Source organism: Protopterus annectens, chromosome 9.part0, assembly GCF_019279795.1.
Source record: "Protopterus annectens isolate FY-2018-M chromosome 9.part0, PAN1.0, whole genome shotgun sequence".
NCBI classification, from domain to species: Eukaryota; Metazoa; Chordata; order Ceratodontiformes; family Protopteridae; genus Protopterus; species Protopterus annectens.
The window spans coordinates 1,473,484,722-1,473,506,554 of NC_056743.1; the positions used below are offsets into that span (position 1 = coordinate 1,473,484,722).

General features: G+C 40.8%; 1 protein-coding gene across 1 annotated transcript in view; it reads left to right on the forward strand.

Moving 5' to 3' along the window:
- LOC122812123 (adhesion G protein-coupled receptor E2-like) overlaps window positions 1–21,833 on the forward strand; it is a 901,467-nt gene that overhangs the window by 598,725 nt on the left and 280,909 nt on the right. The window contains exon 9 of the mRNA XM_044084412.1: window positions 5,401–5,547. Coding sequence (XP_043940347.1) covers window positions 5,401–5,547 — 147 coding nt within the window. The remainder of the gene's footprint in view (window positions 1–5,400; window positions 5,548–21,833) is intronic.

Below are 21,833 nucleotides of genomic sequence, written 5' to 3' on the forward strand. Positions count from 1 at the left end.
TATGTGTGTGTGTGTGTGTGTGTGTGTGTGTGCACCTCTCTCTTATTGTGTGTATTCTGTACCTGAAATATTGTGTGTACTGGTAGTGTTAATGGAAGGGTTTTTCTCAGGCAAGGTTGGAGTTATGGGCAGAGGCAGAGTTAGGTTATCATGTATTTGTTAGCTAGAGCAGGAGGGCATGAAAAAGTGAATGTGCAAATATCTGAATCACTTACACCATATATAGGTTGTTTCGTTACAGAAGAATTTTGTGAGTAGAGATATGAGAATAGAAGACTGGGAGCCATGTCTCACTGAAGGTGGAATATAGGCTCAGGTGATTTGTAGTAAAGCACATTTCTGAAGTGACTAAAATAAATGGAGGTTTTTTAAAGTGTGTTAGTCAGAGTGCTGAGATCAAATGGGACAGTATGTGCTAATTAAGGACAATTTGTTGTCTGCTAAAAGTAACCTTATTGAAGAAAGTTCATGCACCTGCTAGCTATTGATTTCAATGCAATACAGAATCACTTATAAAGTAAACTTTACATGTGATTTGCACTTTATTACCTTGGGCTTAGGTTTGTTATGATCTGATTTAATCATACAGTCTAGGTAAACAACTTTTTTCAGGGTGTTGGAGGTTTTTTTATTTATTTATTATCGGAGTAATTGAATTGGTTCTTCTTAAATCCTTTTTCTGCCACATCTCAAGCCATAAAGGTAAGGGTAAATACATGTATGTGGGCAATTTAGTGTAGTATGTCAATTACCACTTTTTGCATGAAGAGAAGAAATTTGAATATATAAAGAAATTCCACACAGACACAACATGCAAAACACTGCACAATTGCCAAAGGTGAGGAATGAACCTATGATCTCAATGCTGTTAGCCAGACAGCTTACAACTGAGCAACCATACTTCTTCTAAGGGGAGTTTTAATTCAGGGGGAATAAGAACATCAGTATGTGCTGCATTAATTTTATCAAATTCTCTTTGTGGCTTAGAGAATTTGCTGTAGTGCTGCCCTAAAGGTCCCAGCTTAACTCTTCAAGTAGTCCTGTTTGTTACTTTCTTATTACATTTTTACAGGAATTACTGTTGTGCATACATTGTGCTGTGATTCTTTGTGTTTTATCTACTTTAAATGTATTTATTTATTTAAGTTTGATGACCAGGGAAGTCCACTGGGCCAGGAAGAGCCTGTTTTCAGTGGAGGCACAGGGAGAAAAGCTCCACAATAATTTCAAGTTACATTTCACATGTTACAAAAGGACATAGTTCATGCAGTTAATCATTTACAGATAAGCTCCATGATATTTGCAATTGACTTGTCACAATGTTACAAAAATGGAAAGACATAATTCGATACAGAAATTTCAACATTTACATAAAGTGAATATTTTTGTTATAAACTCAATTGTAGGTTTAACCTTTCAAAATATATAGCTACTAGCCATTAGTAGGTTAGAAAAATATTATGCATGGAGAGGGTAATAGTATATTTGAAAATGGAGAGTATAGTACAATTGATATTAGAGAGAAAATTAGTTTTTGGAAGGGGAGAGATTGTTTTGGGTGGGATGAAGTAATAGTAGAGGTAGTTGGATGAGTCAGTGCAAGGTGGAATGAGGGGGGGGTAAGTTGGAGTGTGGCAAAGGCATTCACATTTGCAAGAAAGATGAGAGAGTAGCTGAGATTTGACATTTGTATGGTTAGGTAGGTTGTGAAGGTGTGTGTGGGGAGAGAGTTCCACTGTTTAGCTAAGGAGTGGAACAGCAGTAGATGGCCAGGAGGTCATGCAGGTTTGTGGACCTGAAGGATATTTTGGTTTTTGGATCTGAGTGAGCAGTTGGGAATATAAGGTTTTAAGGATGAAGCGAGAAGTGGGCAGTTGGCAGTTTTAAAGATGACTTAAAACACAAAAACAACAGAAGGTAACCGCAAATAGTAACTAATAAAAGAAAAAGTGGTTCAGGCAAACCAGAAAACAGTTCACAGTTAATTTATTGTAGTAAAATTCCACACAAGCACATTCACTCTGACACAATGCAGGGCTTTATCACTTGAATCACTTTACTTGAAAAAGCACTGTATTGTGTCAGGGTGAATGCGCTTGTGTGGAATTTTACTACAATAAATTAACTGTAAGCTGTTTTTTGGTGTGCCTGAACTGCTTTTTAGGTTTAAAGATGAGCTTGTGGGCAATGGTGAGTTGTAGGTAACTGAGGTAGTTGGGTAGTTCAAGTCAGTTGAGGGTGAGGAGGGAGTGGCAGTGGTGGGATGAGTTTTTTGAATTGGTTGCAAATTTGGAGATCTTGTGGCAGCAGGATTCAAGTTTGGAACAAAGGCCAAGATGGAGATTGGTGAAAAGAGGGGCACCATACATAAGGGAGGGGAGTAGGAAGATGGATGCAAGAGTTTGACGGGTAGAGGGGCTTAGGAAGCAGTTGTGCCTGTAGAGGAGACCTAACTTTTGGTGAGTTTTCTTGATTGTGGAGCAGATGTGGGTGTCAAATTTTAGTTCTTTATCAATAATGATGCCAAGAAGCTTGGTGTTGGGAACAATTTCAAGGAGGTGTTGTTTTGGCTCTGTATGGTGAATGTGGATTTGTCAATGGAGTTTTCGGTAGGGGAAAAAACATTAGTTTATTTTTATTTGCATTTAGTGCCAGATGGTTAGACTGTATCCAGGTTTCTGTTTTGGAGAAGGCTAGTTGGGATTCTGCTAGGAGCTCGGAGGGGGAGAAGGCTGAGCAGATGATCGTTGAGTCATCTGCATATGGAATGATAGATGAGTCTGGGGGGGTGTCTATATAGAACATCGAAGTTTCACAACTTCGAATGTTCTAATATTGACCCCTACTTGGTGAAGGCTGAAAATAGCGAAGCTGCAGAACACCAAATTTCTTCCTAGGGAAGGAATTCGGTTGGCCACTCTTGTGGCTTCTCTATGTTTAGCACTGTGGTGGAATGTTACCAGTCGGGATCAGGTAAGTGTCCGATTGTGTGGACGTGAGGTAGGTGAGTTAGGGTTAGGGCGCGAGTCAGGTAAGTGTGCGATTGTGTGGACGTGAGGGTTAGGATGGGGTAAGTGATTTAGGGTTAGGGTGCGGGTGAGGTGAGTGTGTGATAGTGACAGACCTTAGGGTTAGGGTTTGGGTTATGGTAAGTGGATAGCTAGTGGTGTGTGTGTACAGTTTAGTGTAGGGTTAGAGGTAGGAGTTTAGGTGTATGTGTATGGATTGCTGTTTGTTTGGTGTGTTTGTGTTGTGTGTATGTGCGTCAGATCAGCAAATTTTTTCCCTTGGAAAAATGCACTGTTCTGCATGTTCGATGTTGTCAGCATTCACTGAATAGGGGTCAATATTAGAACATTCAACGTTTTAAAAAGTCGATGTTCTAATATAGACCTGAGTCTGGGAGGGATTGGTGAAAGTTGTTAATGAATAGTTTGAAGAGAAGAGGGCCAAGAACAGAACCTTGTGGGACACCTGTGGGTGTGGGAAGGAAGGGGGAGGTTGAAGTTTTCCATTGGACAGGTTGTTGGCGGTTGGACAAGTATCTGGAAAACCAGGTGATGGTGGTGGGAGAGAGGTGTAAGGTGTGTGAGATGGTGTCAAAGACCTTTGACAGATCTAGGAATAGTGTGAATATGAACTTGCCTGAGTCGCGTTCAAGGTTTATGGTTTCAAGAAAGGAAAGGAGAACAGTCATGGGGTGTGGAAGCTGTGTTGTGTAGGGAAGATGAGATTGTTTAGTGTTAGGTATGCCATGAGGTGTGTTTGTATTGTTTTCTCTAGTATTTTAAAAAGAGGGGAAAGGATGGCAATAGGCCGAAGTTGGTGGTATCAGTATTTTTGTCACCTTTGTGGAGGGGGATGATGTAAGCATGGCACCAGATAGAAGGGACGTATGATTCTTGTATGGATCTATTTATAAGAATAGAGATGGGATAGGCAATAATTCATGCAAATTGTTTGAGGAAGGTGGGTGGAAGTTTGTCGGATGCATTGCGACAGGGTTTGAGTTTGAGGAGAAGTCTTATTATAGTGCTTGTGGGGATGGGCTTGAGGCAGAAGGATGTGGAGGAAAGTTGATGATTGAGGTTGTGGTTGGGGCAGGAAGGGGTGGTAGTGGATGACGGGAGTGGGAAGGAGGCTGATAGTTTAGCTATGCAGTCTATGAAGAATGAGTTGAACTGGCTGGCAGTTTCAAGGTTGTAGAGGTTGGGTTCTGGGCAGGGGTTTTCTTTCTTGCTAGGCTGCAGCATGGATGAGATGGAGTCCCAGAATTTTTTGGGATTTGTTGAGTGCAAGGATTGGAGTTTGGAGTAGTGGGCTTTGCGATCTTTAATTATCAGTTTTTTTGGCGGAGTTTTGTAGTTGCTTATAGTTTAGGAGGGTGTTAAGGTTTTTATGTTTTTGACATTGTTTCCATTTTTTGTCCCTTTGGTGCATGGTTAATTTAGTATCTTTTGATAACCATGGGCAGGGATTGGTTTTGATGCATTTGGTTCAAGGGAGGGCTTGCTGATTGAGAAGGGTTAGGAATGAGTGCTTAAAGTAGAAAACTGCATCAACTTGAGGAAGGGTTTTTAGAGGGGACTAGTCAGTATGCTTTAAGCATTCAGAGAAAATTAGAGGGTTGAAAGAGAAGAGGCTGTGGGTTTGGATGTAGTGGTGATGTTTATGCAGTGGAGATGGAAGATGGTCAGCAAAGGCTGGTAGGTGATCACTGAGAGGATCAGGTAATGTTCCTGCTTTGGTGATAAGGTTTGGGCGAGTTGTTAGGATGCAGTCAATGATGGTACCAGAGGTACCATCTTTATTTGTTTTGGTTGGAGATTGTATTAGTTGGGAGAAGTTGTACAGGCTGATGGTGTGGGATGGGGATTCAAAGTTAATAGTATTCCAGTTGATGTTGGTGTCACCGAGTATATAGGTTTCATTTTTTTATAATAGAGGAGAACCAGGACCAGATGTTTTCAAGAGTTTTGTTATTATCACCAGGGGGAATATAGAGGGCAGCGATACATATGGACTTGTGGTTGTTTATTTTTAGTAAACCTATTATAATTTCAGCACTGGCAAAGTTTGGTATTTTATTGGAGTAGGGAGTTATGGTATGGGAGGAGGGTTAAATGCTAATATACTTCAGAGTCTAGTTATTGCACAATACAATTACACCATAATTTAAATTGAAATGAAATCTATAATACACTACAGCATTGTTTCAAGCAAAACAGCATGCTCACATTTAGATTTTTTTTTTACTTTGTACTGCTTTAGTTTGTTTTATTCTGGAAATTAAAACTGTCATTATTATGAGAATCATACACTGTAAGTCTTTAAGCACATAAAATAAACAGTTCATTCTCCAGAACGCCTACTACATATGTATTTTCTCCATCATTTCAGATTATGATGAATGCAATGCCTCCAACGTATGTCCTCTCAATGCAGAATGCCACAATACAATTGGAAGTTTTTTCTGTGTGTGCAAATCTGGATTTAAGACTCAGACAGGAGTGACTAATTTTACTAGCCCACAAGCAGGATGTAATGGTAAGCAAACTGTAATGCTTAATGAACCGTTCCTATAATTGCTGACATAAAATTTCCTTGGGAAAATGTTATTTGTGATCCAAGTCCAAGAAAGTTATTAATATCTGCATGACACATCCAGAACCTGCAACAGAGGTTTGATACTAGTACCTGTGCAGAGTACATGACATTACCAGTGTTTGTTTTTCATAAATAACATATATACGGCCAGCAATACAAGACATGAAGTTTGAGCGTTTCAGAAGACACTGGAAAACTACTAATATAGCTAACAGACTATAGTGAAGAATATTTATTCTAAATGACAAGACAGTCTGAGCTCTGATGTTGCATGTTCAGACATTGTGTTATGTATTCATGGAACTTGAAAGTGACAAAATAATCTCTGTTTGCTCAACCTGTACAGCTTTAGGAAACAAGGGAAAAGAGGATTTATGTATGTGACATACCTGAAAGGCTAGTCAAACAAAAATAACATACAGGCATATTAGAGCCCTTGCACAATGCAGGCCTTGATCGCCCCTGCTAGCCCCAGATATATAAGGTGAGATATTCTTCATCGGTAGCTCCATTATCTTTGCCTGCCCATTTAATATGTTTAGTATAGAACATAGAAAGGCACCTGGTATAGTACTAGCATCCATTCTGGGACTGATGAAACTAAAGTGTGTGTGTGTGTGTGTGTGTGTGTGTGTGTGTGTGTGTGTGTGTGTGTGTGTGTGTGTGTGTGTGTGTGTGTGTGTGTGTGTGTGTACAATAAAACTCCAACAAGCCCCTCACAGTTATGTCAGCACTTCTTAACTGGTATGCGTGCTTCTTTCAGTAAAGACCAAAATTACCGAAGCTTGTCCCATGCACTGAAAGCTGTGCGTCACACTTTGTCTGACAATATAGCCCTGTCTTCTAGTACAAAAGAGAAGGTTACGGCAATCAGTTACAATGAACCTATACACTGTTAATTTGAATTTAACTTACATAACTATCAAGTGAGTGCTGTGCAACATCAAGCAACTACTAGCCCATACAGGACACACGTAAAAGCAGATGTGCAGATAAGATGCTATTGAAGGTTAAAGGACAGTAACTGTGAAAATCAAGTGTGAATAGGAGGAATATGCATTAACTCTAAGACTGAGGCAGTGGGGAGCATATCCCCTAATCTAATCTAATGTACAGTGATCTTGGAGTTAGTATTGATAAGAACCAGGAGTGTGGGGAAAGAACCCCCCCCCCCCCTTCAATGGGAAGGGAAGGGCGAAGACCCCTGCAGAACTACTTGAAAAGTGTAATGGTTTTGAATTTATTACTCTGGATGAATTACAGTTTATTTTGCAAAGTGTTGGGACTCTCCTGTTCACCACTTTTGAGCTACAGTACTGCTAAATGTACTTCATAGTATTTTATTGCAGAGAATAAGATTCTTGCATATTACTGTATCATACTGACATTATAGTAAACATTTCATTCTCTTCATCCAAGTCATGTTGAAAAGGAAACTCCAATGATTTCGTCTAAAAATGTAAATAAAATAAATGAAAATAATTATTTAGATCTTTAAGTATTTTTGTTTTTATAAAGTTAATTGAACATATTTTTATTTTAATTTTAGTTTGTATTTCTCACAACCCTTTATATTTGCTGATACTGCTGTTGTTGGTTATAAATTATTGTTATAATTATATATGCACATGAGTGTACGGGTGTGTTTGTGTGTGTAACTGTTGTTTTGTCTACATTATATCGCTTCCGAAGTTAATCCCTGAAATTCTTTGTTTCACTGGATGTATTAATCCTGTTACTGAGAGTATTAGCAGATCTAATTCATATGCTACTCATTAAAATGCATGTGTGCTATGCTTAGAATAAGAAATCTATGAATAAACCCGTTCACAAGAGACTACACTGTGTGCAATTCCAGGCTTATGCCAGAACAGGTAGCAGCACACATCAAAGTTCCCAGTCTGATAATGTTACTCTGAGGTAACAGAAGACATTTTTGTACACAAACTGAACTTCTTTATATTTACATGCAATATTAAATAGCTTAAATATATTTTATAAATGACTTGAAACAACTGGCAGAAAAAGATCTGTCCACCAGTCCCATTTCATATAGTGTCACATTCTTTGTATGCCACTTACATTTTTTTGCTTTTGAAGGGTATTTGGCCAGATGAGCAATGGTCAACTACACTACACAATTTACACTGAGCCAACCTGCACATTACCTAAATAAAGTCACTGTGGTCAGGTGTTGTCCTTGCCTTAGAGCACAGTAGTGTCAGAGTTGATTATAATAATTTCCAGAATGCAGGGATGAAGCCTCAGCATGGCAATCTGGAAAGCTTGCTCTCCGCAATAAAAAAGTTGTCATATCAAAAGCTACATAAGTAACTATTGCAGCTGTTGTTTCCCTCCTCCTCTGGTTTGACACTTGCAAGAAACTATATGCTGAAGCACACATAACATCTAAACACATCTGTTCAAGCATAACATAGTCTTACACAAATGGTACTTGTACAAAACTAGAAAACACATTGTTTTTTGATAGGGCAAACCTGCTACATCCCTTACGCCCTCTAACTTTACTACTGTCAATGTGAGTTTGCACTACTTATCACTTGTGAAAAACAGGACATGCAAAAAAAAAAAAAATCACTGGGAATGTGCAATCTTGGAGAACCATAGAAAATACTGGATTATGGAAAATACTGGATTTGAGTCCACACACTTTGCTACAACAGAATTTCAAGCAAATGTGCTTGATCAACTTCAAAGCAAGAATTTAGATCTCAGGCACCTGACTGGGTACCCCTTTCATACTAATATACTACAAGTTCAAGGTCACATAACCCCAGCATCTGTGGAGAAGGAAAATGCTTTGTTCACAAGGTTGGATGACATCAGAGCTGCATTTACACTGTGACCCCGTGATCTGCTGAAACTGATTGAGAGAGGTATTGTACTAGGTTTAATGTTAATTCACATTCCATTTATGCAAACAAATGTTACTTACTCAGGACTATGTAGTATTATATGTAGGTTCTGTGCCCAGCCTTATCACAATTAGATCTATCACATTTATTCTCATTATTTCATTCAGGTAAAACCAGTGTCTACCCTCATCTTGCCCCGCCTTCTTCTTTATTGATGACTTCAGAATACAGATCTGTTCTGATGCAGAAAAATGGTAGAACAAGAGCTTTCCATCGCTACAGTCACTTTAAACCCTGTTAAAATAATTCCTGTTAATAATACTCATATGTAGATTGTTCATGTTGCTATTCCTGGGTAGTCATGCATTTATGAGATGGTTAAATGCTTGGCAATGTGAAAATGGGAACAAATCACGATTGTACAAAGAATATTGCAAAGACTTGGGCTTGTCGTGAAATACAGCAAACTAGATCTAATTATAACAATTTTAAATGCAAAATAATGTATAACAGATACGGATGGAAGAACAGAAAGAAGAAACTCCATGTGATACAGGTTCATTTGCTGCAACAAAACTGTATGATCATGAAAAGAAAAAAAATAAGGGACATTATTATAATTTATTGTCACCAAAGGAATGCTAAAATGCCAGATACAGTGCAGTTTTTTGTTTAAATCTGTTTAAATGACTTCCTTATGTGCAAACCCATAGAAAAGATGCATCTTATCCACTAGAGAGGACATATGCCTTTTTTTCTGATTGCCAATGCAGCTTTCTCAAAAGCCAAGGAGAGTTGTAGTCAGATTTATGTCATTCCGGATGAATACAGTATTTCCAAATTGGTTAGACAAAAACTGTTTCTATTATTAGTACTTACATCAGAACTGACAATGACTTCTTTGCTTTGCTTCTGGCAGAGAGGTACATTTTGGCCCTTAATGAAAGTACTGAAAAGCAAGAACAAATAGTTGTCTTTGCAGTATTTTGCCAAGAGTAAGGTCTGCATGCCAGTGAAGTAGAATAGCTGTCTATTAAAGAGAAAAGATCAAGGAATAACAATTCAAGAATATCTGCCTTCCACTAAGCAAACACATATATAAAACTAATGTTCTTTTGCTCAACTGACCTAATCAATAGATAAGTCCTTGCAAATCTACTCTGAATACCATGGATAGAAAGCATTCAGTTTGTGCATTTGTTTCTCAAACCTTACTATATTCCTCAGAATAGTCTGAGTTTACAGTCTTAGAGAAGGCATCATTTCATCTACCTCTAACATGCATTTTTTTGCTTTATGCAAAGCCAGACTTGGTGCATCTGCACCCAGTAGGGTCCAGCCTCAAGAACTTCTAAGAATAAAAGAGTGGGAACCCAACCAACCATTTGCACCACACCCAATAAACTCATCTCTGTACATTGTGCAACAGGTGCAACAACCCATTTCATCCTTAAATATCTGCCTCCAGTCCCACATCTTACCCTTGAGAGATCTAATGCCACAAATATTCTCTTTAATCCCACTGCTCAAGTGCAAGGACTCCCGTGGTTGACCGCGTGGTGTGCTACTCCATTGTCTTCTAGTGCTCCTTATCAGGTCCAACCCTCCCTGCTGACCTATTCACTGGTCTCCCTGAAAACACTAAGGAGGCCAATATTGTCGGCACCCAAGAAGCACCCCAGCTACCTTTCAAGCGATTGTCAACTGGTTAGCTGCTAAAGTGTTTTTCTTTTGCTCATTGTCTTCTAGTGCTCCTTATCGGGTCCAACCCTCCCTGCTGACTTATTCACTGGTCTCCCTGAAAACACTAAGGAGGCCTATATTGTCGGCACCCAAGAAGCACCCCAGCTACCTTTCAAGCGATTGTCAACTGGTTAGCTGCTAAAGTGTTTTTCTTTTGCTCATTGTCTTCTAGTGCTCCTTATCGGGTCCAACCCTCCCTGCTGACTTATTCACTGGTCTCCCTGAAAACACTAAGGAGGCCTATATTGTCGGCACCCAAGAAGCACCCCAGCTACCTTTCAAGCGATTGTCAACTGGTTAGCTGCTAAAGTGTTTTTCTTTTGCTCATTGTCTTCTAGTGCTCCTTATCGGGTCCAACCCTCCCTGCTGACTTATTCACTGGTCTCCCTGAAAACACTAAGGAGGCCTATATTGTCGGCACCCAAGAAGCACCCCAGCTACCTTTCAAGCGATTGTCAACTGCATTGTCTTCTAGTGCTCCTTATCGGGTCCAACCCTCCCTGCTGACTTATTCACTGGTCTCCCTGAAAACACTAAGGAGGCCTATATTGTCGGCACCCAAGAAGCACCCCAGCTACCTTTCAAGCGATTGTCAACTGGTTAGCTGCTAAAGTGTTTTTCTTTTGCTCATTGTCTTCTAGTGCTCCTTATCGGGTCCAACCCTCCCTGCTGACTTATTCACTGGTCTCCCTGAAAACACTAAGGAGGCCTATATTGTCGGCACCCAAGAAGCACCCCAGCTACCTTTCAAGCGATTGTCAACTGCATTGTCTTCTAGTGCTCCTTATCGGGTCCAACCCTCCCTGCTGACTTATTCACTGGTCTCCCTGAAAACACTAAGGAGGCCTATATTGTCGGCACCCAAGAAGCACCCCAGCTACCTTTCAAGCGATTGTCAACTGGTTAGCTGCTAAAGTGTTTTTCTTTTGCTCATTGTCTTCTAGTGCTCCTTATCGGGTCCAACCCTCCCTGCTGACTTATTCACTGGTCTCCCCTGAAAACACTAAAGAGGCCTATATTGTCGGCACCCAAGAAGCACCCCAGCTACCTTTCAAGCGATTGTCAACTGGTTAGCTGCTAAAGTGTTTTTCTTTTGCTCATTGTCTTCTAGTGCTCCTTATCGGGTCCAACCCTCCCTGCTGACTTATTCACTGGTCTCCCTGAAAACACTAAGGAGGCCTATATTGTCGGCACCCAAGAAGCACCCCAGCTACCTTTCAAGCGATTGTCAACTGGTTAGCTGCTAAAGTGTTTTTCTTTTGCTCATTGTCTTCTAGTGCTCCTTATCGGGTCCAACCCTCCCTGCTGACTTATTCACTGGTCTCCCTGAAAACACTAAGGAGGCCTATATTGTCGGCACCCAAGAAGCACCCCAGCTACCTTTCAAGCGATTGTCAACTGCATTGTCTTCTAGTGCTCCTTATCGGGTCCAACCCTCCCTGCTGACTTATTCACTGGTCTCCCTGAAAACACTAAGGAGGTCTATATTGTCGGCACCCAAGAAGCACCCCAGCTACCTTTCAAGCGATTGTCAACTGGTTAGCTGCTAAAGTGTTTTTCTTTTGCTCATTGTCTTCTAGTGCTCCTTATCGGGTCCAACCCTCCCTGCTGACTTATTCACTGGTCTCCCTGAAAACACTAAGGAGGCCTATATTGTCGGCACCCAAGAAGCACCCCAGCTACCTTTCAAGCGATTGTCAACTGCACTGTCTTCTAGTGCTCCTTATCGGGTCCAACCCTCCCTGCTGACTTATTCACTGGTCTCCCTGAAAACACTAAGGAGGCCTATATTGTCGGCATCCAAGAAGCACCCCAGCTACCTTTCAAGCGATTGTCAACTGGTTAGCTGCTAAAGTGTTTTTCTTTTGCTCATTGTCTTCTAGTGCTCCTTATCGGGTCCAACCCTCCCTGCTGACTTATTCACTGGTCTCCCCTGAAAACACTAAAGAGGCCTATATTGTCGGCACCCAAGAAGCACCCCAGCTACCTTTCAAGCGATTGTCAACTGGTTAGCTGCTAAAGTGTTTTTCTTTTGCTCATTGTCTTCTAGTGCTCCTTATCGGGTCCAACCCTCCCTGCTGACTTATTCACTGGTCTCCCTGAAAACACTAAGGAGGCCTATATTGTCGGCACCCAAGAAGCACCCCAGCTACCTTTCAAGCGATTGTCAACTGGTTAGCTGCTAAAGTGTTTTTCTTTTGCTCATTGTCTTCTAGTGCTCCTTATCGGGCCCAACCCTCCCTGCTGACTTATTCACTGGACTCCCTGAAAACACTAAGGAGGCCTATATTGTCGGCACCCAAGAAGCACCCCAGCTACCTTTCAAGCGATTGTCAACTGGTTAGCTGCTAAAGTGTTTTTCTTTTGCTCATTGTCTTCTAGTGCTCCTTATCGGGTCCAACCCTCCCTGCTGACTTATTCACTGGTCTCCCTGAAAACACTAAGGAGGCCTATATTGTCGGCACCCAAGAAGCACCCCAGCTACCTTTCAAGCGATTGTCAACTGGTTAGCTGCTAAAGTGTTTTCCTTTTGCTCATTGTCTTCTAGTGCTCCTTATCGGGTCCAACCCTCCCTGCTGACTTATTCACTGGTCTCCCTGAAAACACTAAGGAGGCCTATATTGCCGGCACCCAAGAAGCACCCCAGCTACCTTTCAAGCGATTGTCAACTGCATTGTCTTCTAGTGCTCCTTATTGGGTCCAACCCTCCCTGCTGACTTATTCACTAATCTCCCTGAAAACACTAAGGAGGCCTATATTGTCGGCACCCAAGAAGCACCCCAGCTACCTTTCAAGCGATTGTCAACTGGTTAGCTGCTAAAGTGTTTCTCTTTTGCTCATTGTCTTCTAGTGCTCCTTATCGGGTCCAACCCTCCCTGCTGACTTATTCACTAATCTCCCTGAAAACACTAAGGAGGCCTATATTGTCGGCACCCAAGAAGCACCCAAGCTACCTTTCAAGCGATTGTCAACTGCATTGTCTTCTAGTGCTCCTTATCGGGTCCAACCCTCCCTGCTGACTTATTCACTGGTCTCCCTGAAAACACTAAGGAGGCCTATATTGTCGGCACCCAAGAAGCACCCCAGCTACCTTTCAAGCGATTGTCAACTGGTTAGCTGCTAAAGTGTTTTTCTTTTGCTCATTGTCTTCTAGTGCTCCTTATCGGGTCCAACCCTCCCTGCTGACTTATTCACTGGTCTCCCTGAAAACACTAAAGAGGCCTATATTGTCGGCACCCAAGAAGCACCCCAGCTACCTTTCAAGCGATTGTCAACTGGTTAGCTGCTAAAGTGTTTTTCTTTTGCTCATTGTCTTCTAGTGCTCCTTATCGGGTCCAACCCTCCCTGCTGACTTATTCACTGGTCTCCCCTGAAAACACTAAAGAGGCCTATATTGTCGGCACCCAAGAAGCACCCCAGCTACCTTTCAAGTGATTGTCAACTGGTTAGCTGCTAAAGTGTTTTTCTTTGCTCATTGTCTTCTAGTGCTCCTTATCGGGTCCAACCCTCCCTGCTGACTTATTCACTGGTCTCCCTGAAAACACTAAGGAGGCCTATATTGTCGGCACCCAAGAAGCACCCCACCTACCTTTCAAGCGATTGTCAACTGGTTAGCTGCTAAAGTGTTTTTCTTTTGCTCATTGTCTTCTAGTGCTCCTTATCGGGTCCAACCCTCCCTGCTGACTTATTCACTGGTCTCCCTGAAAACACTAAGGAGGCCTATATTGTCAGCACCCAAGAAGCACCCCAGCTACCTTTCAAGCGATTGTCAACTGGTTAGCTGCTAAAGTGTTTTTCTTTTGCTCATTGTCTTCTAGTGCTCCTTATTGGGTCCAACCCTCCCTGCTGACTTATTCACTGGTCTCCCTGAAAACACTAAGGAGGCCTATATTGTCGGCACCCAAGAAGCACCCCAGCTACCTTTCAAGCGATTGTCAACTGGTTAGCTGCTAAAGTGTTTTTCTTTTGCTGTATGTCCATTTTTTGCTTTACTTAGCTTGATAGTTTCCTAAGGTGAGCAGCACACCCGCGGACCCATCCTTGGTTGCCTTCTCCCACCCTTATATACTAGCATTTGCTACAGTCACCCTCTCCCTCTACCAACTACCTCTAGTCAGATTGCTATACTCCTAAAAGCCCCTGCTTGTCTACAATCACCGGAGTATGCTACCCTAAATAACTGTATATTGTACTGCCTTCTTTATCCTTTGCTATCCTTCTTTTCACAACTGATACTCTCTGGTTATTGTGATTAGCTCTTCTATTTCCTCCTTCCACTTTTTGTTTTACCCCTAGCGACTTTATCTGGTCTGTATCTTTCTTCCTTCATAACTAATTTCCTAGCGACTACATTCTTACTGCTTGTTGTTGCTGGACTCCTAGCTCCTAGCGCTGTTCTTGTAAGATACTCTGTTCCCCTCAGGAAAGCTTCTATTTCATTTTTTCTTACCTGTACCCCTTTAACTGTAATGTAAAGCCTGGTCCTTTTTTGTTCTTTTGCCTGCTACACAAGTTACTTCCTATATCACTTCTTTCTCACTCCTTACTCTTACATTTCCATTATACTCTCCCTTTACAAACTAAGTGGTGTCTCAGCTCCTCAGCTGGACTGATTGCCTACGCTCTCTCTCTCCTCTAACTGTTTCTGCTTCTCCTCTAAGCTTCTATTTCATTTTTTCTTACCTGTACCCCTTTAACTGTAATGTAAAGCCTGGTCCTTTTTTGTTCTTTTGCCTGCTACACAAGTTACTTCCTATCTCACTTCTTTCTCACTCCTTACTCTTACATTTCCATTATACTCTCCCTTTACAAACTAAGTGGTGTCTCAGCTCCTCAGCTGGACTGATTGCCTACGCTCTCTCTCTCCTCTAACGGTTTCTGCTTCTCCTCTAAGCTTCTATTTCATTTTTTCTTACCTGTACCCCTTTAACTGTAATGTAAAGCCTGGTCCTTTTTTGTTCTTTTGCCTGCTACACAAGTTACTTCCTATCTCACTTCTTTCTCTCTCCTTACTCTTACATTTCCATTATACTCTCCCTTTACAAACTAAGTGGTGTCTCAGCTCCTCAGCTGGACTGATTGCCTACGCTCTCTCTCTCCTCTGTTTCTGCCCCGCTTCGCTCCCCTCCCTACCCCCTTATCCCACCCACCCCACGCACTCCTACCCTTATACCACACAGGCCACACACCCTTCTTATCGCACCTATCAGGTACAACTACCTCATTTGCAACTCTTCTCTCATAATTTTTCTACCTCCCTCCCTTTCCTACATATCTCCCCTCCCTCTTATACCTAGGCCTATCCAGTAACTCTTCCCTCCTAGCCTCCTCTACCTACAAGATAGACCTACCCCACCCTTTACCGCAGGAACTCTTCTCATCCTCTCCACATCATGTCTCCAACAACTACCACTTCTACTTCCAAAACCTTTATAACAAAAAACATCCCAACTAAACTAGTAGCCCTGGTAATTGCTTCTCTAGTACTCACACTCCCTTATCTCTTGACTTCCTATGAAATAAAACATAATTACCACCTTATTACCTCTTCCAAGCAAACTGCCTCTGAACTCATAACCCTAAACTGTGACCACTCTAACATTACATCTACCTCTTTCTATCTTCTAGCCAAATATCATAGACTATCCCACACCAAATCTAATAATCTCATGTCAAGGAAACTAAAAGACAAACTTAATTTTACCATTAAACCACACTCAGTACACAAGCCCACTACCCTGACAGATGGTGATATACATCCCAACCCTGGTCCTACAAATATCTCTACCAAAGAAACCACAATATTCTCTAACTCACCCCTTCCATTACCAATCTCTAAATCAAACACTTTACTCTTAGGACACCTCAATATTCGAAGTGTCAACAACAAAATTACTCATCTCCACTCTCTTCTGCAATGTCACTCTTTTGATATCCTCTGTTTAACAGAAACCTGGTTAAAACCCTTCACTAAAGACACTGAAATCATTCCCCCAGGTTATAACATCCTACGATTAGACCGCAATACTCGTAAGGGCGGAGGAGTAGCTCTCATTTTTAAAACCGAACTTAATATATCCTCAGTTCCCTATGACCCCCCTGAGAACACCAACACTGAACTCCTCATATCTAAGCTACAACTTAACCCTAATAAAGCCATCTATATTATCTGTACCTACCTTCCACCTGGTAATAACTCCACAAACATAGAAAGTATTCTTAGTTGGGCTTCAACCACCTACCCACAAGAAACTATAATACTTGGAGACTTCAACCTTGATTGGTTCTCAGTTAATTCTAACAACCCAGCCTCCCATATTAATCTCCATGGCTTTACCCAAACTATAAACACCCCCACTAGAATTAACAAACCTAACAATAAAGAAAGTATACTTGATTGGATCCTTGTTAACAAACCCCAACTTAATTACCTAGCAGGTACCCTGCCTGATGATATGAGTGACCACAACTTATCCTATATCATAAGGCAAAAGAATATCACTATAAATACCCCTTCCAACAGAACCGTGCGCAGTAATAAACATTTTAACCCCACTCTATTTAAAACTGAGCTAAATGCCTGTAACTGGAATCCACTAAAAACTGTTCCCCTTAATGAAGCTGTTCAATACTTTAATACCAAATTCTTAACAATCTTAGATAACCATGCTCCAAAAAGAACTATCAGAATAAAAGCTAAACCAGCCCCCTGGCTATCTAACGAAACACGACAGAAAATATTACTCAGAAACAAACTCTGGCTAAAATGGAGAACAAGTAAATTACCCTCAGATCATCAAACCTTCAGACACCTAAGAAACAGTACCAAAAAAGCTATTCTTTCTGATAAAAAAAATACTATTGTAACCTCCAGCAATCTAATCACAACAATCCCCAAAAATTCTGGGCAACTTTGAACAAACTTCTTCCCCCTGGACAAACTTCCACTCCCTCCCCCTTGGGATCAGACAAAATTTCTTCCCATGAAACTGCCAACGCTTTCAACTCCTTTTTTACTGATACTATCAACTCACTAGCCTCTCACCTTTCTTCAGACAACTCTAATGTTCCTCAACTTGCCTCTTCTAATCTACCTATCTTTATAATACAGCCCATCTCTACCACCTTTATCCAAAAATGTATTCAAAAGCTTAAACCATGTACCCCCTCAGCTGACCAACTTCCATCTGAATTTCTTCAAAAAGCAGCCACAGAAATAGCCTATCCCATATCTATTCTTATAAACAGAACCATTAAAGAAGGAACCATCCCTGATATCTGGAAAATCTCACATATTATACCCTTACATAAGGGAGGAAACTCTACAGAATATTCTAATTATAGACCCATTGCCCTCCTGTCTCCACTAGCAAAAATCATGAAAAAATGTATTCACCACCAATTAATGAATCACTTAACTAAATATAACCTTCTATCTCATTGTCAACATGGTTTCAGACCTTTTCATAGTACTACTACTGCTCTCCTTTCCTTTACTGACTTCATTAACAAAAACCGCAATAATAATACCCTATCTTCAGCACTTTTCATTGACCTATCAAAAGCTTTTGATATGGTCAATCACCCTCTCCTCCTAAAAATCCTGGAATCACTTGCTATAGAACCGAATGCCATCCAGTGGTTCACTTCCTATCTTTCTAACAGAAAACAGGCTGTCCTCTGGGATAACAAACTCTCCTCTCTTCTCCCTATCTCACTCGGTGTACCACAAGGCTCAATTCTCGGACCCCCTTCTATTCTCCCTTTTCATAAATGACTAGCTATTCCCCAAGCTACGTGCATACAATATGCAGATGACTCCACACTCATTTGCTCTGCAAAAACCATCCCATAGCTTCAAACTATTACTCAAAAGGTATTCCACACTGTTGAAGCATGTTTCTTAAAACGCGGCCTACTTCTTAATGCCAAAAAACAAAACTCCTCCTTTTCAAGCCCACTACCAGATCCCCCCTATTGGACTTCTCTATCTCATCTATTAACAATACTCTCATATCACCCGACTCTTCTACCAAACTGCTAGGTGTGACGATTGACAACAATCTTACCTTTGATTATCACATAAATAACACTATTAAAACTGTACATAGAAAACTGGGCTCCCTCTATAAAATTAAAACATTCTTATCCCCAACAGCCAAAGCTACTTTGGCACACTCTCATCTCATTTCCACCCTTCTCTATGCCTCACCAATTTACACTAACCTGAAGAAAACTAATCTTTCTAAACTGACCACCACCTACAATAGTATAGCAAGATTTGTTACTGGTAATCAATTCAGAACTCACCACTGCCTGAACCTACAACAACTTCACTGGCTTGAATTACAAAACATGTTGCTTCTTTCCCAACTTTCCATTATCCAAAGAGCTTTTTATCTGCCAAACAACACTCCTGCATTTTCTAATCTCTTTACCCCTTATTCTAACCTGAACTCACTCCGCTCCTCTAGCAAACTCCTAGTTACTGCTATCAAATCCAATAACCTTGCAGGTGACTCCCTGTTCTCAAACTCCATTGGTAAACACTGGAACCAAATGCCCTCTGAACTGACTTCTATTCTATCTCCTGTCCTTTTCAAACAAAAACTTAGAATTTACCTTAGAAAACACTGGCTATGTCCCTGCCTTAACCCAGACTGAAACCATGTATTCTACTATTCCACTTCCCCTCCATCTCTGTGACTTCTGTTACCTTCTATTTTATTTCTTCACTACTTAACACTTACCACTCCACTATCCTTCTCCTCCTGATTATATTACTCAGATTACTGAGGGTTCATATAAATAACTAATCTACTTACATAATTGTCTTTAAATGTCCTTTTCTCTTTCTTAAGATGTTAGATAATGCTAAATAAGTTATGCATTTTTTTATTACAAGAATGTTGTGTGCATTTGTTGTACAACTGTTAATTTTGTATGCAATTAGTTTGTTTTTTGTTATTATATCTTCCAGATACTGTATATTTCCCTCCTTACATTTTTATGCTGCTCTTTATTTGCATCCTATGTAATAGTTACTATGTCTATGTGGAGCTTTTCTCCCCGGGCCTCTGCTGAAAATGGAAATATATCCAGTTAGACTAGCCCGGTTAACAAATGTAAAATAAATAAATAAAATAAAAAAAAAATAAAAATAAAAATAGGCACTCAGAAGATCATTTAAACTGTAAGTGGGTGTTCGGCAGATTTTTGTGCAGTGTTTTTCAGGTGCAAATTCTTCACAGCAACAAAATGGAATTATTTTGACATTAGCAAAGATGGGACATAATACATCCTTATCAAGCTCCATGTCCAGAATTGTGTGCATCCCTGTCTTAAAGTAGTTAATCATCTCCTGCAAACTGTGACCTGGAGTCCTATAAACCAGCCTTATTAGGATCTTGATAGCCAGTGTGTAATCCCAGGTAGCTGGCTACATAGCGCAGACTTATATGGATATCATACAAACTTTGCACCCCTCACAATGGACATGCGGATATAACCTAATGTATGACCAGTTTTATACTCAAAACCTTTGTGCCCAATATATCTTGGACACTTGTAGATTCCTTACCAAATTCTGCAGTTCTGTATAAGCTACAGATGCATCTATGTTTCAGACCCCATCTGTTGCCACCCAAAAACATTGATGTCCATAGTTCTGCCTGAAACTCTTGAGTTTTCTGTGATATGAAGGAACAGTTATTGAAGCTGAGTCCACTTTCATCACCATCTTCTAACACTATAGGAGGAAAAGATGACCTGACCTACAACTTGTCGCTCATCCTGATCCTCCTTAATATATGTTGGACTAGTCTAGTTTAACAATATCCTTGACTGTAAGGACAGTCTTCTGCTGAGCAGAAAAAAAAAACATCCCGTTTAAATTCAACATGATGCCAAAATAACCTTGCATAGTGGTATTGGAGAGGCAGGGAGCTCAGTACTCTTCTTACTGCTAATCAAAACTGCAAATGAGCAGCACCCCACCTTCCTCCACAGAGAAGCTCTGACCCTACTGCCCAAGCTTCAGGTTTTAACCCAAGGAATATGCCAAGGGAATGTGATGAACTGCTACAAGATCTGTAGTAAAACAACTATCTTCATGACTTGTACAGTCTGTGAATCAGAAAGTAGGAAATAGCTTTCCAGACTAAGAATTTACCATCTGTCCTCTGTATTACCTCCCTATAATGCCTCTAGGGTCAAAGAGTCTTAGACCTTCAGACTTTTAATCATATGTCCCACCCAGTAAAAATACAAAACAGACTTGATCATCTCAGAAGAGTAGACCATGGCCAGCACTTTAGTCTTAATGTGGTTGACCCTACATTTTGCAATCAATGCAAATGAATACAGAAGGTCACAAATGTTCAGTAATGAGATGGAAAGGTTAAAAGGTAACACTAAGAGGTAATTTGCATATTAATTCAGAATATGTAAGGTCTGGTGCTGCACTGTCATTTTGTGCTCATCATGGAACCACAGAGCAGACAGGATGGCAAGGCTGTGCTTGAGCTGCTATTTAATGTGTCCATCATTATGGGGAAGGGGTGTGACATAGTTGTGACAAGCTCTATCTCATTGTTATCACTGGATGATGTTAGTTTGCTGGGGATGAGGTGGGGGAAGACATTATAGGTCTGAAGATTCCCTGGACAGATGGCTGGTCTGTACATTTTCTGGTAATCATATTATGTAGCATGTAGCATGCTACAAACATCTTACAAATTGCTGTCGGAGTACTCTACAGAGCCTCCCAGATGTATTCTGGCAGCAGAACTGCGCCTTCAACAGGCTGAACATATGCTGAGAGATGTTTCTGGTTTTCACATGGGCAATGTTATACTGATGTACGGTGATGCTGTACATGTTCCTTATAGGTGTCATCAGCCAGGGTTCGTTTGGGTATTCTGCATCACCAGAAACACAACAGAACATATGTGTGGGTAGGGCTTGTGTAAATACTGTCTTTAGTTGCATATACATCTCCTTCCCATAGTGCCTGCACTTACCAACTAGGTAGCCATATGGAATTTCTCTAGGCAGGAAGTGGTAATACAGATAACTTTCATGATATATGTGTGAATCATGGGTCCTAACCAGAATGTTGAGCAGCCACACTGTAATCATCCCTTGTGCATTGTACACTGCCTGGCAGGTGATGAAATGGTATCCATTCCTGTTGATATCCCATTGTCCACAGACACCAGATGGGGCCCTTATTGACACATGTGTGCAATCTATACCACCCAGTACTTCACAGAGGTGGACAATGTCATAGAAAATATCCATACTAGTGTCTGTCATCCCTAGTCTGCTGGGGAAAACATATTCATTCATGTGCAAAAAAATATATTAAGAAATGTATGTAGTATTCTCTAGGACAACACTTGTGATATATTCAATGTGCCTCCTGTTTGTCTGTGAAAGGTCTCTTTAGCAAGTATTTTAAATTGGTACACATACTTTAGGGTTCACCAGTATGGGAACCCCACACAAGAACCCCACACATTCTTCCTGATCTGATTTGTGGGCAACAGTTGTCAATCAACATGCATGATATCTCCTTCCATCAGTTTTACCTGATGGTAGGTAGTC